Source organism: Macaca thibetana, chromosome 13 (assembly GCF_024542745.1).
Source record: "Macaca thibetana thibetana isolate TM-01 chromosome 13, ASM2454274v1, whole genome shotgun sequence".
NCBI classification, from domain to species: Eukaryota; Metazoa; Chordata; class Mammalia; order Primates; family Cercopithecidae; genus Macaca; species Macaca thibetana.
In genome coordinates, this window is record NC_065590.1 from 35,438,661 (window position 1) to 35,453,144 (window position 14,484).

Sequence of the window (14,484 nt, forward strand, 5' to 3'; positions counted from 1 at the left end):
AGGGAGATGCCCAGACTCTCCTCTTCCTTTAGACACAACTTCAACATGGGCTCTAAAATCAGATTCCTTGGGCTCCAGTTCTGGCCCTGCCATTGACTACTGGCTGTGTGACTTTGGGCAAGTTGCTTCACTTCTCTGAATCAATCACTTTACAAATTTGGGATAATTATACAGTAGCTATTTTAGAGAGTTGCTTTGATTATTAAAGAAGATAGAGAACATGTAGTTCTTAGCACATTTCCTGGCTCACAGTAAATGCTCAAGAAATGTTAGCTATCAATGACCTTACAGGGCTTGGGGAGGGGGCGTGTCATAAACTATAAAGTTTGTCATGTGCTGGAAGTGGTATTCACATCACTCATATTTGTTCAAAATGATTCCAAGGTGTTAAAGTGGACATTTCAGTAAGAATCAGGCAAGCCAGCAAGGGCCTCTCCCAATGCCTCCAGGTGGTTTATACATGGTTTCTCTCTCTGTCTGTCACACACACACACACACACACACACACACAGGGAGAGGTGTGATACACATACAAGGAAGGACCCAAAGGCCTGAAATCCTCCCTTGTGAACAGGTGTGGAAGCCCTGGACCCCTGGCAGGAAAGGCATTTGGCCTGGCCCTGAGGCACTGGCGTCCCACTGGAGGGAGCACCAAGCCCAGCAGCGAATGACCACAGAACACCCCCCTGGCTGCAGGGTGTGCAACACCAAACACAAAGCCAGACCTGGGGGCCCAGCAGGCCACTTGGACTTGAGAGGCAGGGACACTAAGGAAAGCTCGTTACGCTGGAAATAGGGCTTGGCCTGCCCCCAGGTGCAACAATGCGTGATGCCTGCATCTCCAGCACCTCCAGTGGGGCATAGGTAAAGGGTGGGAGCAGTGGGAGTAGGGAGGATGGGGGTGGACTCAGCTGCGGGTAGGCGGGATGGACTCTGTGGTCCGTCTAACTTGGTCTGGCCACACACAGGTGCCCCATCCGCAGGTAGGGGGCTAGGGTGAGCGTAGGGAGGGAGGCGCCTCCAGCTCCAGGTCCCCAGTCTTCCTCTCTCCCTCCCAGCGCCTGCAGGGACCTCCCTGCTTGCGGATGGCTGCCAGTGCACATCCCCACTCACCTCGCACCTCCTCTAGATGGCCCCCCTCACCAGGCCCCTGTCAGCACCACTCCCAAGGCCTCTGTCTGGGGTTCTGGCAGCATGTTCTGGGTCTCTGTCCAAGGGCAGGGCCTCCTGCCTGCGATCAGAAGCAGCATCTCCCTCCTTGGGATTTCCATGTGGACCTCACTGAGTCCTTGGCCCCTAGCAGGCCCTGGCCCTGCAAGTGACTGTCCTGCAGGGAGAGGAACTAGCACGCCCTCTGGGAATGCCCCTCACACCGTCTGCTTTCCAAAACCTGACCTGGCTCCAGAAGAGGGGCCCAGCCACACCACACCTGGTCCAGGGACCCGCTGCCCACCCTTACCCCATCTGCCACCCGAGTACAGACCTTCTCCCTCTACCTCAGGGAGACAGATGAGGACTTTTGGGAAGAAGCACTACCAGGGGACCAGGGGAGACACACCCCCCCGAGTCAGGCGCCCTGATTCACACTCTGGGCAAAATTCCCCCCACACCTGGCCAACATCCTTATATCCTCTGGTCCACTGCCCCTCCCAGGGAAGCCTGGACTCTCCATACAGCCCCATTAGACCCTGGAAGCAGAGGGAAGGCCACCCCTCCCTCCCGGCCCACTGTGGCCTCTGAATTGAGTCTCTGCCAGTCAGGACACTACCAAACCCACACAGCCCCACACCCCTACAACCCCTACCTGCTCACACCAGCTGGGACACTCTGGGGTCTCCTTTCCTGCCGCCAGGCCCTTGCCCTGTGTGTCCCCTGACTTTTCCATGCAGTCTTATCATCAAGGTCGCCCTGCAAGGATGTGTTAGGTACCCCTCCTGGGCACTCCCACTTCGCCCTGAATTTCCCCAGCCACTACACTCACCACCTAACATTGCAAGCACCCATCTTCTTGCCCCGCCAAGAGCCCAGCCAGGTTCCCAGAGTGCACCCGTCACCCAGCAGAGCACCTCACAGGCAGTAGGTGCCCAGCACATCATTGGTGAACGAGTGAGGGAATGCACGAACAATGGGCACTTGCCTCAGGGGAAGACAACTGCGTCGGCATTGAGGAGGGCAGGTGACACAGGCCGGCCCGGTGGGGATCCGCCAATGTCATGCCTTCTTGACTTTGAAGTACGTTCTGGTTTTCAGGTGTGGACATCAGCGTGCTCAAGCTTGGGGAATTTCTCTCAAAGCCAGTAACAAAGCCTCTTGAAAACCCTATCTGGGAACTTTGGGGAAGCATCTCCCTCCCATCTGTCTCTCCTCGGACGTGCCACCCATTTACAAAACACCTACTCTGTGCCAGGCATTGCCCATTCAAGTTGTGAAATGGCTATTGCTGCTCATGCAGCCAGTGGCACCTGTCCAGAGAGGCCATCCCTGCCAATACTGTTGAAAATTGCATTCTAACACACACAGCCTCACACGCACCCACACAGGGCTACTGTGGAAAACGCAGGGCTCTTCGACCTTGGCACTATTGACATTTGGGGCTGGGATAATCTTTGCTATGAGGCTGCCCTGTGCATGGTAGGATGTTTAGCAGCATCCCTGGCCTCTACCTGTTAGATACCAGTAGCATCTCCACTGAGTTATGACCACTAAAAATGTCTCGACATTGCCCAATGTCCCCCTGTGGACAAGTTGAGGGGAACTGCGCCCTATAGAGAACTAGTAGTGCAAACTGAATGAAATGATACCCCACAGTCTTTGGCAGGTACCTGGTTTAACTCTTTCATCTCTCCAGGCTCTTGTTAAATACTCCTCCTCCCCTCTGGCCCTTTGGAAATGTCCTGAATTCATCATCTTTCCTGTGCCACAGGGCCTGTACACAGAGATGTCCACTCCAATGTCTTCCAAATGAGCTAACTCGGGCTTTTCCTTCGCTGCATCATCTCTGAGGCATGGGCACCTCCTTGGCTGCCCAGCCTTCAGCATCAGCCCCCATCCAGCCTCTCTTATCTTCTCCCTTGCATCCACCCTCCATGTATGCGGGCAAGGCATGCACACTCCTTTATCCCCTGCACCCAGTCCAACATCGGGCATGTAGTGGGCATCCAATGAAGATTTATCACATGCGATCAATCAGCAGCATTCCCTCACCCTAAGCCACATGTGCAGCACCCAGGCCTAAGGTCCCAGGGCAAAGGACAGGAAAGGTGTGTCAGACAGCACCTCCTACCTTCAGGAAGCTCAGAGTCAGGTCTGATGTTACTATGGAAAAAGGGATTAATGTGGACTCACTTACACCCCAGGATGAGGCCATCTGTGGGGTGGGATGGAATGGGGTGGGCCTTTGGAAGCCCCTTCAGGAAGGCTTCCTGGAGGAGGGGAAGGAGAGTGCGGGAACTGGGAGAGCAGCGGCAGCACGCTGGGGCTTAGAGGAAAGGCTTGGGAGGTGGGCAAGGCCGGGACAGAGGGCCGGTTTCCCTCTGCTCCTACTCTGAGCCCCGTTCAGAGCCAGGCTGAGGGAGAGGCTGATGCTCTGTTTTCTGCCCACCCACCCTTCACCCCCACTCGCATACACATATTCTTGCCCAGCCCCAGGGCAAGGCCCAGGGCATTGGGTTTCCCACAGTCACATTCCTGCCTCGATAGCTCATGCCACCGCGACTCCCAGGCTGGGGCTGGCAGCCACGCGGTCTGTGGCCACACACTCCATCTCGGGCTAGCTGTGTAAGGGATCTTGCTGCTCGTCCAGGGGACTGGGCAGCCTCCAACCCGCTGCTGCCCGGCTGGAAGCCACGGCTCCCTAGAGGAGCCTGAGCATAGGAATATGAGGAATCTCCCCCAGGGGTCCCCAGAGCCAATGGCCAGACTCACCTGAGTCTGCCAAGGACTGACATCCAAGGACCACAGCCGGGAGAAGATGGGCAGGTTCTGGGGAAACACAGCCTACGAAGGGGAATCCTCAACCCACCTAAATCGGATCAATACGAAGATTGAGCCCACCAGCATGTCTGAGATTCCTTCTGCACCACCGGGTGTCTGTGCCTTCTGTCTGCAGACCCGCTGTTTGCTATGGTGCCTTCTCTAAACAGGGCCTAAAGTTCTGGCTCAGGATCTACAAAGTGGAGACAGTAAGGCGACAGAAGGGCCAGAGCGGGGTGGACACAGCAACAAGTCACAGGCTAAGCAGTGCAGCTTCCTGGGGCTGAGCAGGCAAGGGAAAGCCCCACAGTGGCCAGAAAGGAAACATCTCAGGGGCCACCGGGGAGGCCACAGAGACCCTCCCTGCCCCAGCAGAGTCAAACAGATGGGTGTGGACCAGCTAGAGGCTGGCTACCCTCCTTCACTTTATGGGAAGGACTCAACTCCTACACAGGATGGGCCCCAAGAGCACCCATGGCAGGGCTGTTGGAAGGGGCACTACTGTTGGGGGTCATCCCCCATCTCTTATGTAAAAACAATCAGGGGGCCCTGAGAGCAGCAGGTGCTGGAGTGAGCAGGTGTGGTTCACGAGAGCAGATTACATTTTCAGGAATTCTGCAAGCCAGTTGTTAAACACAGCCATTAGTAAAAATTAAATCATATACATTTACCACTAAAGAAACTATATTTAAAAACCTAAGGTGGTAAATACTTGAAATCCTTCTAATTCCTTTTTTTTTTTTTTTTTTTTTTTTTTTTTGAGATGGAGTCTTGCTCTGTTACCCAGGCTGGAGTGCAGTGGCGCAATCACACCTCACTGCAGCCTTAACCTCCCTGGATTCAAGCAATCCTCCCACCTCAGCCTCCCAAAGTGCTGAGATTACAGGCGTGAGCCACCACGCCTGGCCCATTCTAATACTTGTACTACCTTTTCCTGTTATCTCTGCTCCTGAGGCTGCTTCCGTCTCATGTATCTGCGATGGAAATATTATATATATGTGTGCTACTGCCCGCCTCTTCCCAGCTCCATGTTCAGTGGTGCCACATTGCTAGCTCGAAATTGCTCATGGCTGGAACATCTACACCATGGAAATCAGCAAATGCTACAAACCAGGGCTGGGAATGTTTTGTTTTGTTTTGTTTTGTTCTGTTCTGGAGACCTGGTTGTTAAACATTGACCGGCACAGTGCCAGGGTGACCTTCCAGGTCTTCACCATCTTCACTCTTCACTATGGGCTTTGCTGGGATGTCCAAATGCCAACATGATGATGTAGTGTAGACTGCTATAAACCCTGCACAACCCAACCATTATCCATAAAATTTTTCACAATATTCATGGGAGGAAACACAGCTAAACAATTATGACTTGGCTTCTCGGTTGCCTCAGTTTGCTTATATGTAAAATGGGAGTGCTGATAGACCCTGTCTCTTAGAATTACTGGAAGGGTTAAATGAGATATTATGTGGACAGGGCAGAAGGCAATGGCTGGCCCCTGGTACACGCCCTGACGCCAAGGTTGACAGACCTTGTCTATAAAGGGCCAAGTGCTAACTACTTTTGACTTTGTGGGCCATAGAGTCTCTGCTGCAACTGAAACACAAAAGCCGCCACAGGCACTACGTAGGTGAATGAGTACCAGCTGTGTGCCAATAAAGCCTTTTTTTTTTTTTTTTTTTTTTGAGACGGAGTCTCCCTTTGTCTCCTAAGCTGGGGTGCAATGGCTCAATCACAGTTCACTGCAACCTCCACCTCCCAAGTTCAAGCAATTCTCCTGCCTCAGCCTTCTGAATAATTTTTGTATTTTTAGCAGAGATGGGGTTTCACCATATTGGCCAAGCTGGTCTTAAACTCCTGACCTCAGGTCATCTGCCTGCCTTGGCCTCCCAAAGTGCTGGGATTACAGGTGTGAGCCACTGGCCAGTAAAGCCTTATTTACAAAAGCAGGCAGAGGGCCAGATTTGGCCTGTTGGGCATAGTTTGCTGACCCCTGCTGCATAAGAGGAGGTTATTATTTTTGTTGTGTTTTTAGCATTCCCACCTGATAAGCAAGAAAACTGGGACCCAGAAAGGTTAAGGTCTTCCCCGGGACTACACAGCAAATTAGCTGGCAGAACCAGGGTTCCCCTGCCCACTCTCAAGGCTCTTCCCAGGCTCCTACTATCCCTCAGAACTCAAAGCACCCGAGCAGAGTTCTGGAGCTACAGATGATTGGATGCCAAGTCAGGGCTGTGGGGAACCCAGAGCCCACTTCATTTCCCTGGCTGCTCCAGCCTCAGCTTGCAGGGAAACCCCACGCAGGCCAGGAGCCCAGGCCAAAGGAGGGGAACCCTTTAAAAGACAGAATGGAACGCAGGAACACACAGACTCCCTTTCTAATCAGGGCTGATTGCAACCGTAAGTGGAATAGCAGGCGAGAGTGCAACCCCATTTAATTTACAGCTGGAGCCAGGGCTTGGAAGCAGCTGCTAAACTCCTTGCAAAACTACTGGCTGGCCCCTGGGGAGCGGAGGGTGGAATCAGGAAACCTGGAGGATCCACGATGCCACGTGTGGGCTGGCACGAGCATGTATGTGTGTGTGTTTGTCCTTCTAGGGTTTCCATGTCTCCACATGTGGACGTGCAGAGAACACTGGAGCAGGTTTCATCCCATGCCAGGGTGCCTTGGTAATTAGGACAACTCTATGGCCCAGTTTGCCTGGAATGGTCCTACTTACGCCTGTTTTTCCAGCGTGATTATTAATAGTGTTCCAGACTGGACAGTAAATTATACGGTCACTCTAGCAATGGCAGATGAAGACCCTCATACGTGTACAATGAGCCGCATGGGGGACACCCAACACATGCCCCCGACTGTAACACACTCTGCAGCCATGAATCTGGGCACTGGCATTTTGCCTGAGGCACATGGACAAGCATTTGAATCCTCCAGACCTTGGGGTTCAAATCTTGAGCGAGACAGACGCAGGGTCCACACATTTAGAGTTACCCAAATTGTCCCCTACTGTGGGGCAGTAGGAAGAGCAGCGAGGCCTCTGCTTGAGAGGGGACCCAGCCCTCAAGCTGCCCATGCTAGCACGATGCCAGGTATAGAACAGGTGCTCAGCTTGAATATTCAAGAAACAGTCCTGAGATCCACAGAGCTGCCTTCTAACACCCCAGCCCCAGACCCAGCGGTAGGCCTTGTTTCCTAATGAGGTAAACCCCTCGTGCCTCCCAGGGCCTGCCCTTGCTCACAGTGACAGCTCTGGGAACCAAGCCTGGGTCCCCTGCCCACAGCATGGCTTCCTTTCAGGCACAGAGCTGCCCCTCCCTCCCCATCCACATCTGACCTCCTTTTCAGCCAGCTCAAATCCCAGATTACTTCTCTCTGGAACCAGCCTTTCCCTGACCCACTTCCCTGCACTTCTGACTCCCAACTGGCCTTGCCTCACCGGCCCAGGCTTGAGCCGCCTGTCTCCAAGGGTCCTCTCTACTGCAGTCGGGACGCTGGCCTCCACCAACCCTCTGGAGGTTTCCCAGGATGGAGGCTGGGGGGCCAGGTCCTCTCTAGCTGCCCAACTGCCCCAGGACTGCCAAGCTGCCTGGCTATCAGGCGAGGAGAAGGCCGCCCAGGACAGAGGTGTCTAGCCAGCAGCATCCAATCCTCCCACCCTGGGACTCTACCACAAAGGACTCCATGGAGCAGGAGGGACATGGTGCCCTCATGGAAGTGGGGGAATGAAAGCGCCAGATGGGGGTTTCGCTGCTGGTCAGGAGACACCTGGAGAGAGGGGCAGACGAGCCACTGCCCAGACCTTGGTTCTAGCACTGACTTGTGCTGTGCTGCTGGACATCCCCGCTCAGGCCTCTGCTTTTTCCAGGGCGACTTTAGGACTCGGAGTTGTTCCAGAGCAGCACTGTCCAGTAGACCTTCCCGCAGTGATCAAACCATCAGTGGCTGCACCAGCCAATGTGGTAGCCGGCCACTTGGCAGATGAGGCTACTGAGCACGGGAAGTGTGACCTGACTGGGGAATTGAATTTACTTATTCTGATTTACTTTAACTGTAAACTTAACTAGCCACCCTTGGCTAGTGGCTACTGTGTTGGAGAGTGCAGCTCTAGAGCCTCAGGCTCCCTAACTATAAAATGGGGCTAATAATAGAATCCAGCCTTCTGGGGTCACTATGAGATGATGCATATAAAGCCTGGTTTTTAGCACATGGTAAAATCAACATTAATAATTCTTATCCTCTATGGGGTCCTGGATCCCCTGGAGCATTGGATAAAACCATGGCTCTTACACCAGATCATACCTGCGTGCGTGCACATGCACAACTTTGCATCCAATATCAAGATGCTCCTACATCTCCCAAGGCAGGTCAGGCACGCCTTTAGAAAAAGAAAGTTTCTTCCAGCAGCAAAAATCTCCAAGATTCTGAGCACACGTTGCCGACGTTTCTGTCCCTCCCCTCCCTGCCAGGCCCAGGCATCTCAGAGAACCCTTCCCAATACTCAGGGCCAAGCACAGAGGCAGGGCTTGGAAAAATCCTCGATCATGGAGGGCAGGCTCAGGGCAAGGGCAACAGGATGGATTCTATGAGCTCATCCCAGCAGCCGTCACCAGAGTTCCCAGAGAGGCCGGTGGCGTCAGGAGGGGGTGACTGGGTGGGAGGCGGCGGTGGTGGCTGCTGTGGCCACAAGGGGTGTGGGGTGGAGAGGGAGGCTGGATGGAACGCGCTATAATAGCGGCTTTGTGCTCTGCTTCCCAGCTCCCTGGGAACGCCAGGAAGATTATGAAACCCGGTGTCTTTGGAAATGCCAGGATATTAGCTGGAAAAAGAATAATACGAAAATAAAATAATGCTCGGGATGGAGACAGCAGACGATTAGCAGACGGAGCCAGGGCCTCCCGCTCCGTGGAGGGAGCCAGGCTTGGCCCCGGCAGAAGGTTTCAGGGAAAGGCTGCCCGTGCTAATGAGCAGACAGGGCCTGCCTTCCAACAAGACATCTTCCAGAGGGGAGCTGGCAGGCAAGGCCCAGCCCGCTGGTGGACGTGTGGGTCAGGGAAAAGGTGGCAGGAAGCAAGGGGGCACCACAGACCTGGTCCTGAACTGTCAGATTACCAGCAAGGCTACCTGGCTTCCACCCATGGTCCTTCCCCAGCCCCTGCTAGGCCTGCCTCCCAACATCCTTCTTCAAGAAGCCTCCCTCATTAGACACTGCCCCTCTGGAATGATTCTTATTCTACCTCCAGCACTTCAAAGATGCAGATTCTAGGGGTTTATTTGCACTCACATGTGAACATCTCTCTTCTTGATCAGACAAGAGTTCCCCATGAGCCAGGCCTCCACCAGCAGATCAGGAGATCATTAGAAGTAAAGACCACATTTCCCCCACCAAGCAGCAGGGAGAACATGTCATCTTGCCATACCTCCCTCTCCAGGACCCTGGTCACACACCTCCCAGCAGGAATGCACACGCTCTGCCTCTCTCAGAAGGGCACCCAAGTGGGGGGCCAATGGGAGCCCCATCTTGATGAGGCACTTTGTACTTCACATCTGTGCTATTCCGAGATGGCCCCTGCACCGGCGACATCAGCATCACGTGGAGGCTTGTTAGACACAGAGACTCTTGGGGCCTACCAGACCCTGAATCAAGAGTCTGCATTTTAACAATATCCCCAGACAGCGCCTACTTTTGCTAAGTCTGAGAAGCGCTTCGCAACATGCATCGTCGTTAATCCTTACAATGGCCCTGGGATTCAGTTACTTGCGCGAGTGGGGAAAGAGAGTCACTAATGGCATGAGTGACCTGTCCACAGCTAGTAAGCAGGGAAAGCAGAATTCGAGCCACAGAGGCCTCACGCATCCCACCAATGAGTCACCAGGCATCAGGGACCCGTGGGCAAAGACCAGCTCTCAGGACAGAAGCCGGGTCCTAGCACCCAGAAAATCCAACCACCTTCCCCAGGATGCAGGGAGGACCTTAGCCCCAAAGCTGTGCTGGGGCATCAGGACATCCCAGGACAAAGACAGCAGCTCGGCAGCGGGAGCCCAAACCATTCTGGGTCCTGGCAGGAAGATGGAAAGGAGACTGTGGAGGGGGAGTGGGAGGGTGAAAGAGAAAGTGTGTGTGTGTGTGTGCATGTGATTGTGTATGTGTTCGTGTGAGTGTGTAAGAGACTGTATGTCAGAATGTGTGTGAGTATGTATGTGTTGGTGTGTATGAGTGTGTAGAGAGTGTGTTGGTGTGTGTGAGGGTGTGTGTGTGATTGTGTACATTAGTGTGAGATAGTGGGGGGTGCATGAGAATGGGTGTGTGTTGGTATGTATGGGAGTGTGTGGAGCGAGTGTGTTGGTGTGTGTGAGGGTATGTGAGAATGTGATTGTGTATGTGTTAGTATCGGTGTTAGTGTGTGGGGGTGTTGTATGAGTGTATATGTGTGCGTTAGTATGTGTTGGTGTGTATGAATGTGTGGAGAGAGTGTGTTGGTGTGTGTGTTGGCGTAAGACAATGTGTGTGTTGGTGTGTATGAGTGTCTGAAGAGTGTGTGTGTTGGTGTGTATGAGTGTGTATTGGTGTGTATGAGTGTGTGGCGAGAGAGTGTGTGTTGGTGTGTGTGTTGGTGTGTATGAATGTGTGGAGAGAGTGTGTTGGTGTGTGTGCTGGTGTGTAAGACACTGTGTGAGTGTGTGTCACTCAGGTATAGAGTCTTCCAGACAGTCAAGTGGGCCTGTGGCCCTGTCCAAATGCCAGACACACCTAAACCTTCCAAAACTCTCTGCTCCTCCAGCTGCAGGTCTGTGGGATCCACCCTCTGAAGCCATTACCTCCCTCTCTGGTTCTTTCCGCCAGCCAAGCTGTCCCAGGACTCAGGGCTTTGCCACATTGGTCTCTTCCATGTATCACAGGCAAGTCACAGGTGAATTACAATCCATCACCCGCCTATGGCTGCTGACTTCACGCCTGGTTTCAGCGATCCCTCAGGACAGTCTCTTCCATGAGAAGAATACACAGATCGGTCTCTCTGCTTCTGGGAAGTGCCCCCCTCATTCTCCCAGGCGCTGAGCCATGAAAGCTTGGCCTGGGTCCCCCAGCCTTGTCACTTTCTTCCTCCAGGCCCTAGCCAGCCCGAGGGCCCATCCACGCTTTGTCCACGTGTCTCCAGTCACCTCTATCCCACTCCCAGCCCCCTCGGCTCCCCGATCCAGCCTTCCTGCCCTGGGCCGCCTGGCAGGCAGCCATCAGCTCTGTCTCCCTCACACAGCACTTCACCGTGTGTGTCAGCCTTGCCAGGGCCAACCGTGAACTCATCACAGCCCGCCCCACCCCGCCCTGCGGCCTGGCAACCACAGGGGCCCCACTGTCCACCTCTGACTCTTCCCTCCCCAAACCCTGCAGTCCCACCTCCCTCCACCTCAGCCCCACGGCCTCACGCCAGGTGGTCACCTCTCGTGGATCTCTACCCAAGACTCCTGAGGCTTCCTGATGGGAGCCAAACATCCTCTATGGCTGCTTGACTGATGGTCCTAAAGCCCAGCTCTGACTAGAGAACTCCTCTTGTCAATAACTGACACTGGCTCCCTAGTGCTCTGGTCACTGTCTAGACCATCTGGAGCTCTTTGCCCAACACTGCTTTGGTTTTTGGTTTTTGTTTTTCTTTTCAGAAGCTCCTTTCCCCAATCTGGTGGCACTGTCAATCACAGAGAAGGGGCATGGCCCATGCCAGCCAATCAGAATGCTCCATCCCTCACCCAGGCGCAGGGGCTGGCGGGGCACCACCAGGCAGAGCCGGTCAGTCATGCCCCAGACTTCACTGACATTACTGAGAAAGCAGCACTCGGGGGTCTCCAGCTGCAAGGAAAACAGAGTGTGGCGCTGTGGGCTGGGCTACTTTATCCAGCAGGACTCTGCTGACCGGAGGGACGATGCTGGCCTTTCGTCACCAGCAACATCTTTGCTACCACACAGAGAGAGCCCGTATGAGACAAGGCCAAGACGGGGTACAAGTCCTGGGGACAGTGTGTGAACCTGTTTCCTGCCAGGCCTAATGCCTGCTTCACCTCTTGGGTTCTTCCCAGCTCTGTGAGCCCACAAACCCCTTTTCTCCTCAGCTCCTTCAGGTGGAGCTCTGGCTGATGGAAACAGTTCCTGATTACACAGGGTGCCTTCCTGGCCTTCTCAGACCTGGCCCTGACTCTGACGCCTGCCAAGGTCTTTATACCCCACCCCTCAGCTAGAGCCACAGGACCATCACCAGCCCCTGCCCAGTGTCCAGGCCAGGCCCTTTCTGACTCAAAGCAGAGGGGGCCACAGAACACCAGCCCCACCCCAGGAGGCTCCCCAACTGCTCTGACCTCAGCAGCAGCTCCATCCTATCCTGCCCCACCCTGGCCAGAAGACCAGTCCACAGTCCAGAGCCGAGAGTTCCGCTACCTCCCCTCAGCCTCCCCTTGACCTGGCCCCAGGACAAGGGAGGGACTCTCTCCAAAGCCTATGGCAGGCTCCTCTGACGTCCTCAGGCCCCCAGAGAGCTTCCTCTCCTATACCACCACTGCTGGGCCTTACCCACCATCGAGGCCTGAGACTGACAGAGCCTCCCCAGCCTGCCCACTCACTCTCAGGGCCACTGCTGGCTTCACCTCCCTGCCGGTGCCCAGCCCAACAGATCCTGAGCCTCCCCACAGCACTCCTCCTGCCTTCAAAGTCTGACTGTCCTACAGATAGGTGCCCAGCCTGACCCCAATCACACAGCTGGCTTCACATGGACACCCTCACATCCCATGGGACCCGCTCTCTAGGGCCCAAGCCCAAACCCCCCAGGGAGGTGCCAGTCCTGGCTGGATTTCAGAGGAAGCAGCTCCTTCCCCAGCAGAGCGGGGACTGGCTATGTGCCAGTGCCGAGTGCTCGCTCAGACTGTCCCCGAGGCACCTGCTCCTCTCTTTTGGGGAGCCCGTCCCCCAGGTCCTGGAGAACCTTGAGCCTACCCTAGTTCCACTGGCTACAGAAAGTGCACCCTGGGCAGGAAAGCCATCCTGGGCTCAGCGTCTAACAGAAAGTGCACCCTGGGCAGGGAAGCCATCCTGGGCTCAGCTTCTGAGGCACACCTCTTCCCCAAAATTGCTGGGGATGCCCAAGAGATGGTCTCTGCCTCAAGAGGATGTACGTGCAACCAAGGACACTCTGGGGCCACAAGACCTCTCTCACTCCTCCCAAGGGCCTCCTCGCCCATCTTCATGCCAGCCAGCCAGGCACAGGTCAGCCAGATGGCCAAGGCCATCTTCCCCTCTGCTTTCATCTTGACACCTCAAAGTAGTAGCAGCAAGTGTTTCAGTGCCAAGGAAGCTTTTTCATTTTAGGAGAACACCCAGACTGGGGCTGCTTTCCCCACATGCCGCCCCACAGATACAGACGCCAGGATGACCAGCCAGTGTTCCATCTGAAAGTCCTAACCTGGGGTCCCTGTGCCTCTCCCACGTCAGCCCGAACAGCCCTGGGTAACCAAGATCCACCCCACCCGACCCAGGACAAGCGCAGCCCCACGTACCAGGGCCCCCTCGAGGGCAAACACAGCTGCAGGCCCCGTCTTCTCCAGGGGCTCCATGCGGCGGCGCCAGCGGCGGCGGCGGAAGGCGTCTGTCTTGCGGTACTCGAGGTGGAACTTCCAGCCAAAAAGAGAGGCGTACTCCCAGCCCTCGCCCTCTGCCTCCGCCTGCCTATGCTGCACAAGAGAAGGGGCAGACTCAGAGGCCAGTGGGAAGGCTGGGGGAGTCCTGTGCTCAGCTCTACCTTTGGCTTCCTGTCCCCCATGACAACTCCCCACCAGCTCCCACACCAGACCCTCCAGGTGGGAAAACCTGGGAGAGCCACCTAGAGGAGAGAGGCTTTCTGCAGCCACAGGAACCTCGGGTCAGAAAATCAGGAGGGGAGAGGAGGCTCCGTGGGCTGCGGGGAGAACCGAACACCCAGAAAGGGAAGGTAGACTGACGCAGTGATGAAAACACTGGGCTTTTGACTTGTTTATTTGTTTGAATTCTGGGTGGATTTCATGAATCCAAAGTTTTCTTGTCATTTCCTTTTTCATCTTCACATCCTGTAATGGGTCTGCAGCTCACAGGTAAAAGAAAGATCCTATTTCCCAACCACAGCCAATTTCTCCCCAGGGGGTAGACCCAACTCAGCTGTGGAGGCACCCCCTGTACCTCGTTCATGGGGTCCCTTTCCCAGGCCTGAAGGGAGTCCTGGGAACCCCCTTGCCATTCAGTTCCTGAGAGAGAGTGACCTGGCACTGTCGTCAGACACCACCTCACGTCTGGGCCAGAAGCACAGTGACAAGGGCTAGTCCTGGAGGCCAGCTGTGCCCCTCTCCAGGAAGGATGCTGGCTGTGGGGTGGCGGGCAAGGCACATGAGCCTGGGCAGGCTTTGCCTCTGTCTGCTAGATGCCCCTTCAGGGAGAAAGTTGAATCTGTCTGGTTCACAGAACCAGGAACAGCTGGTTGTCCAAAAGCCTTGCCCCTCCCTGGACCCA

The 14,484-nt window shown here is 55.0% G+C and overlaps 2 protein-coding genes across 2 annotated transcripts in view; one reads left to right on the forward strand and one right to left on the reverse strand.

Annotated features, from left to right (window-relative positions):
- PAIP2B (poly(A) binding protein interacting protein 2B) overlaps positions 1-14,484 on the forward strand; it is a 577,567-nt gene that overhangs the window by 179,050 nt on the left and 384,033 nt on the right. The gene's annotated exons all lie outside the window — the stretch shown is intronic.
- Positions 1-14,484, reverse strand: part of DYSF (dysferlin) — a 219,204-nt gene that overhangs the window by 97,810 nt on the left and 106,910 nt on the right. The window contains exon 30 of the mRNA XM_050755219.1: positions 13,503-13,676. Within this exon, the coding sequence (XP_050611176.1) occupies positions 13,503-13,676 (174 nt within the window). The remainder of the gene's footprint in view (positions 1-13,502; positions 13,677-14,484) is intronic.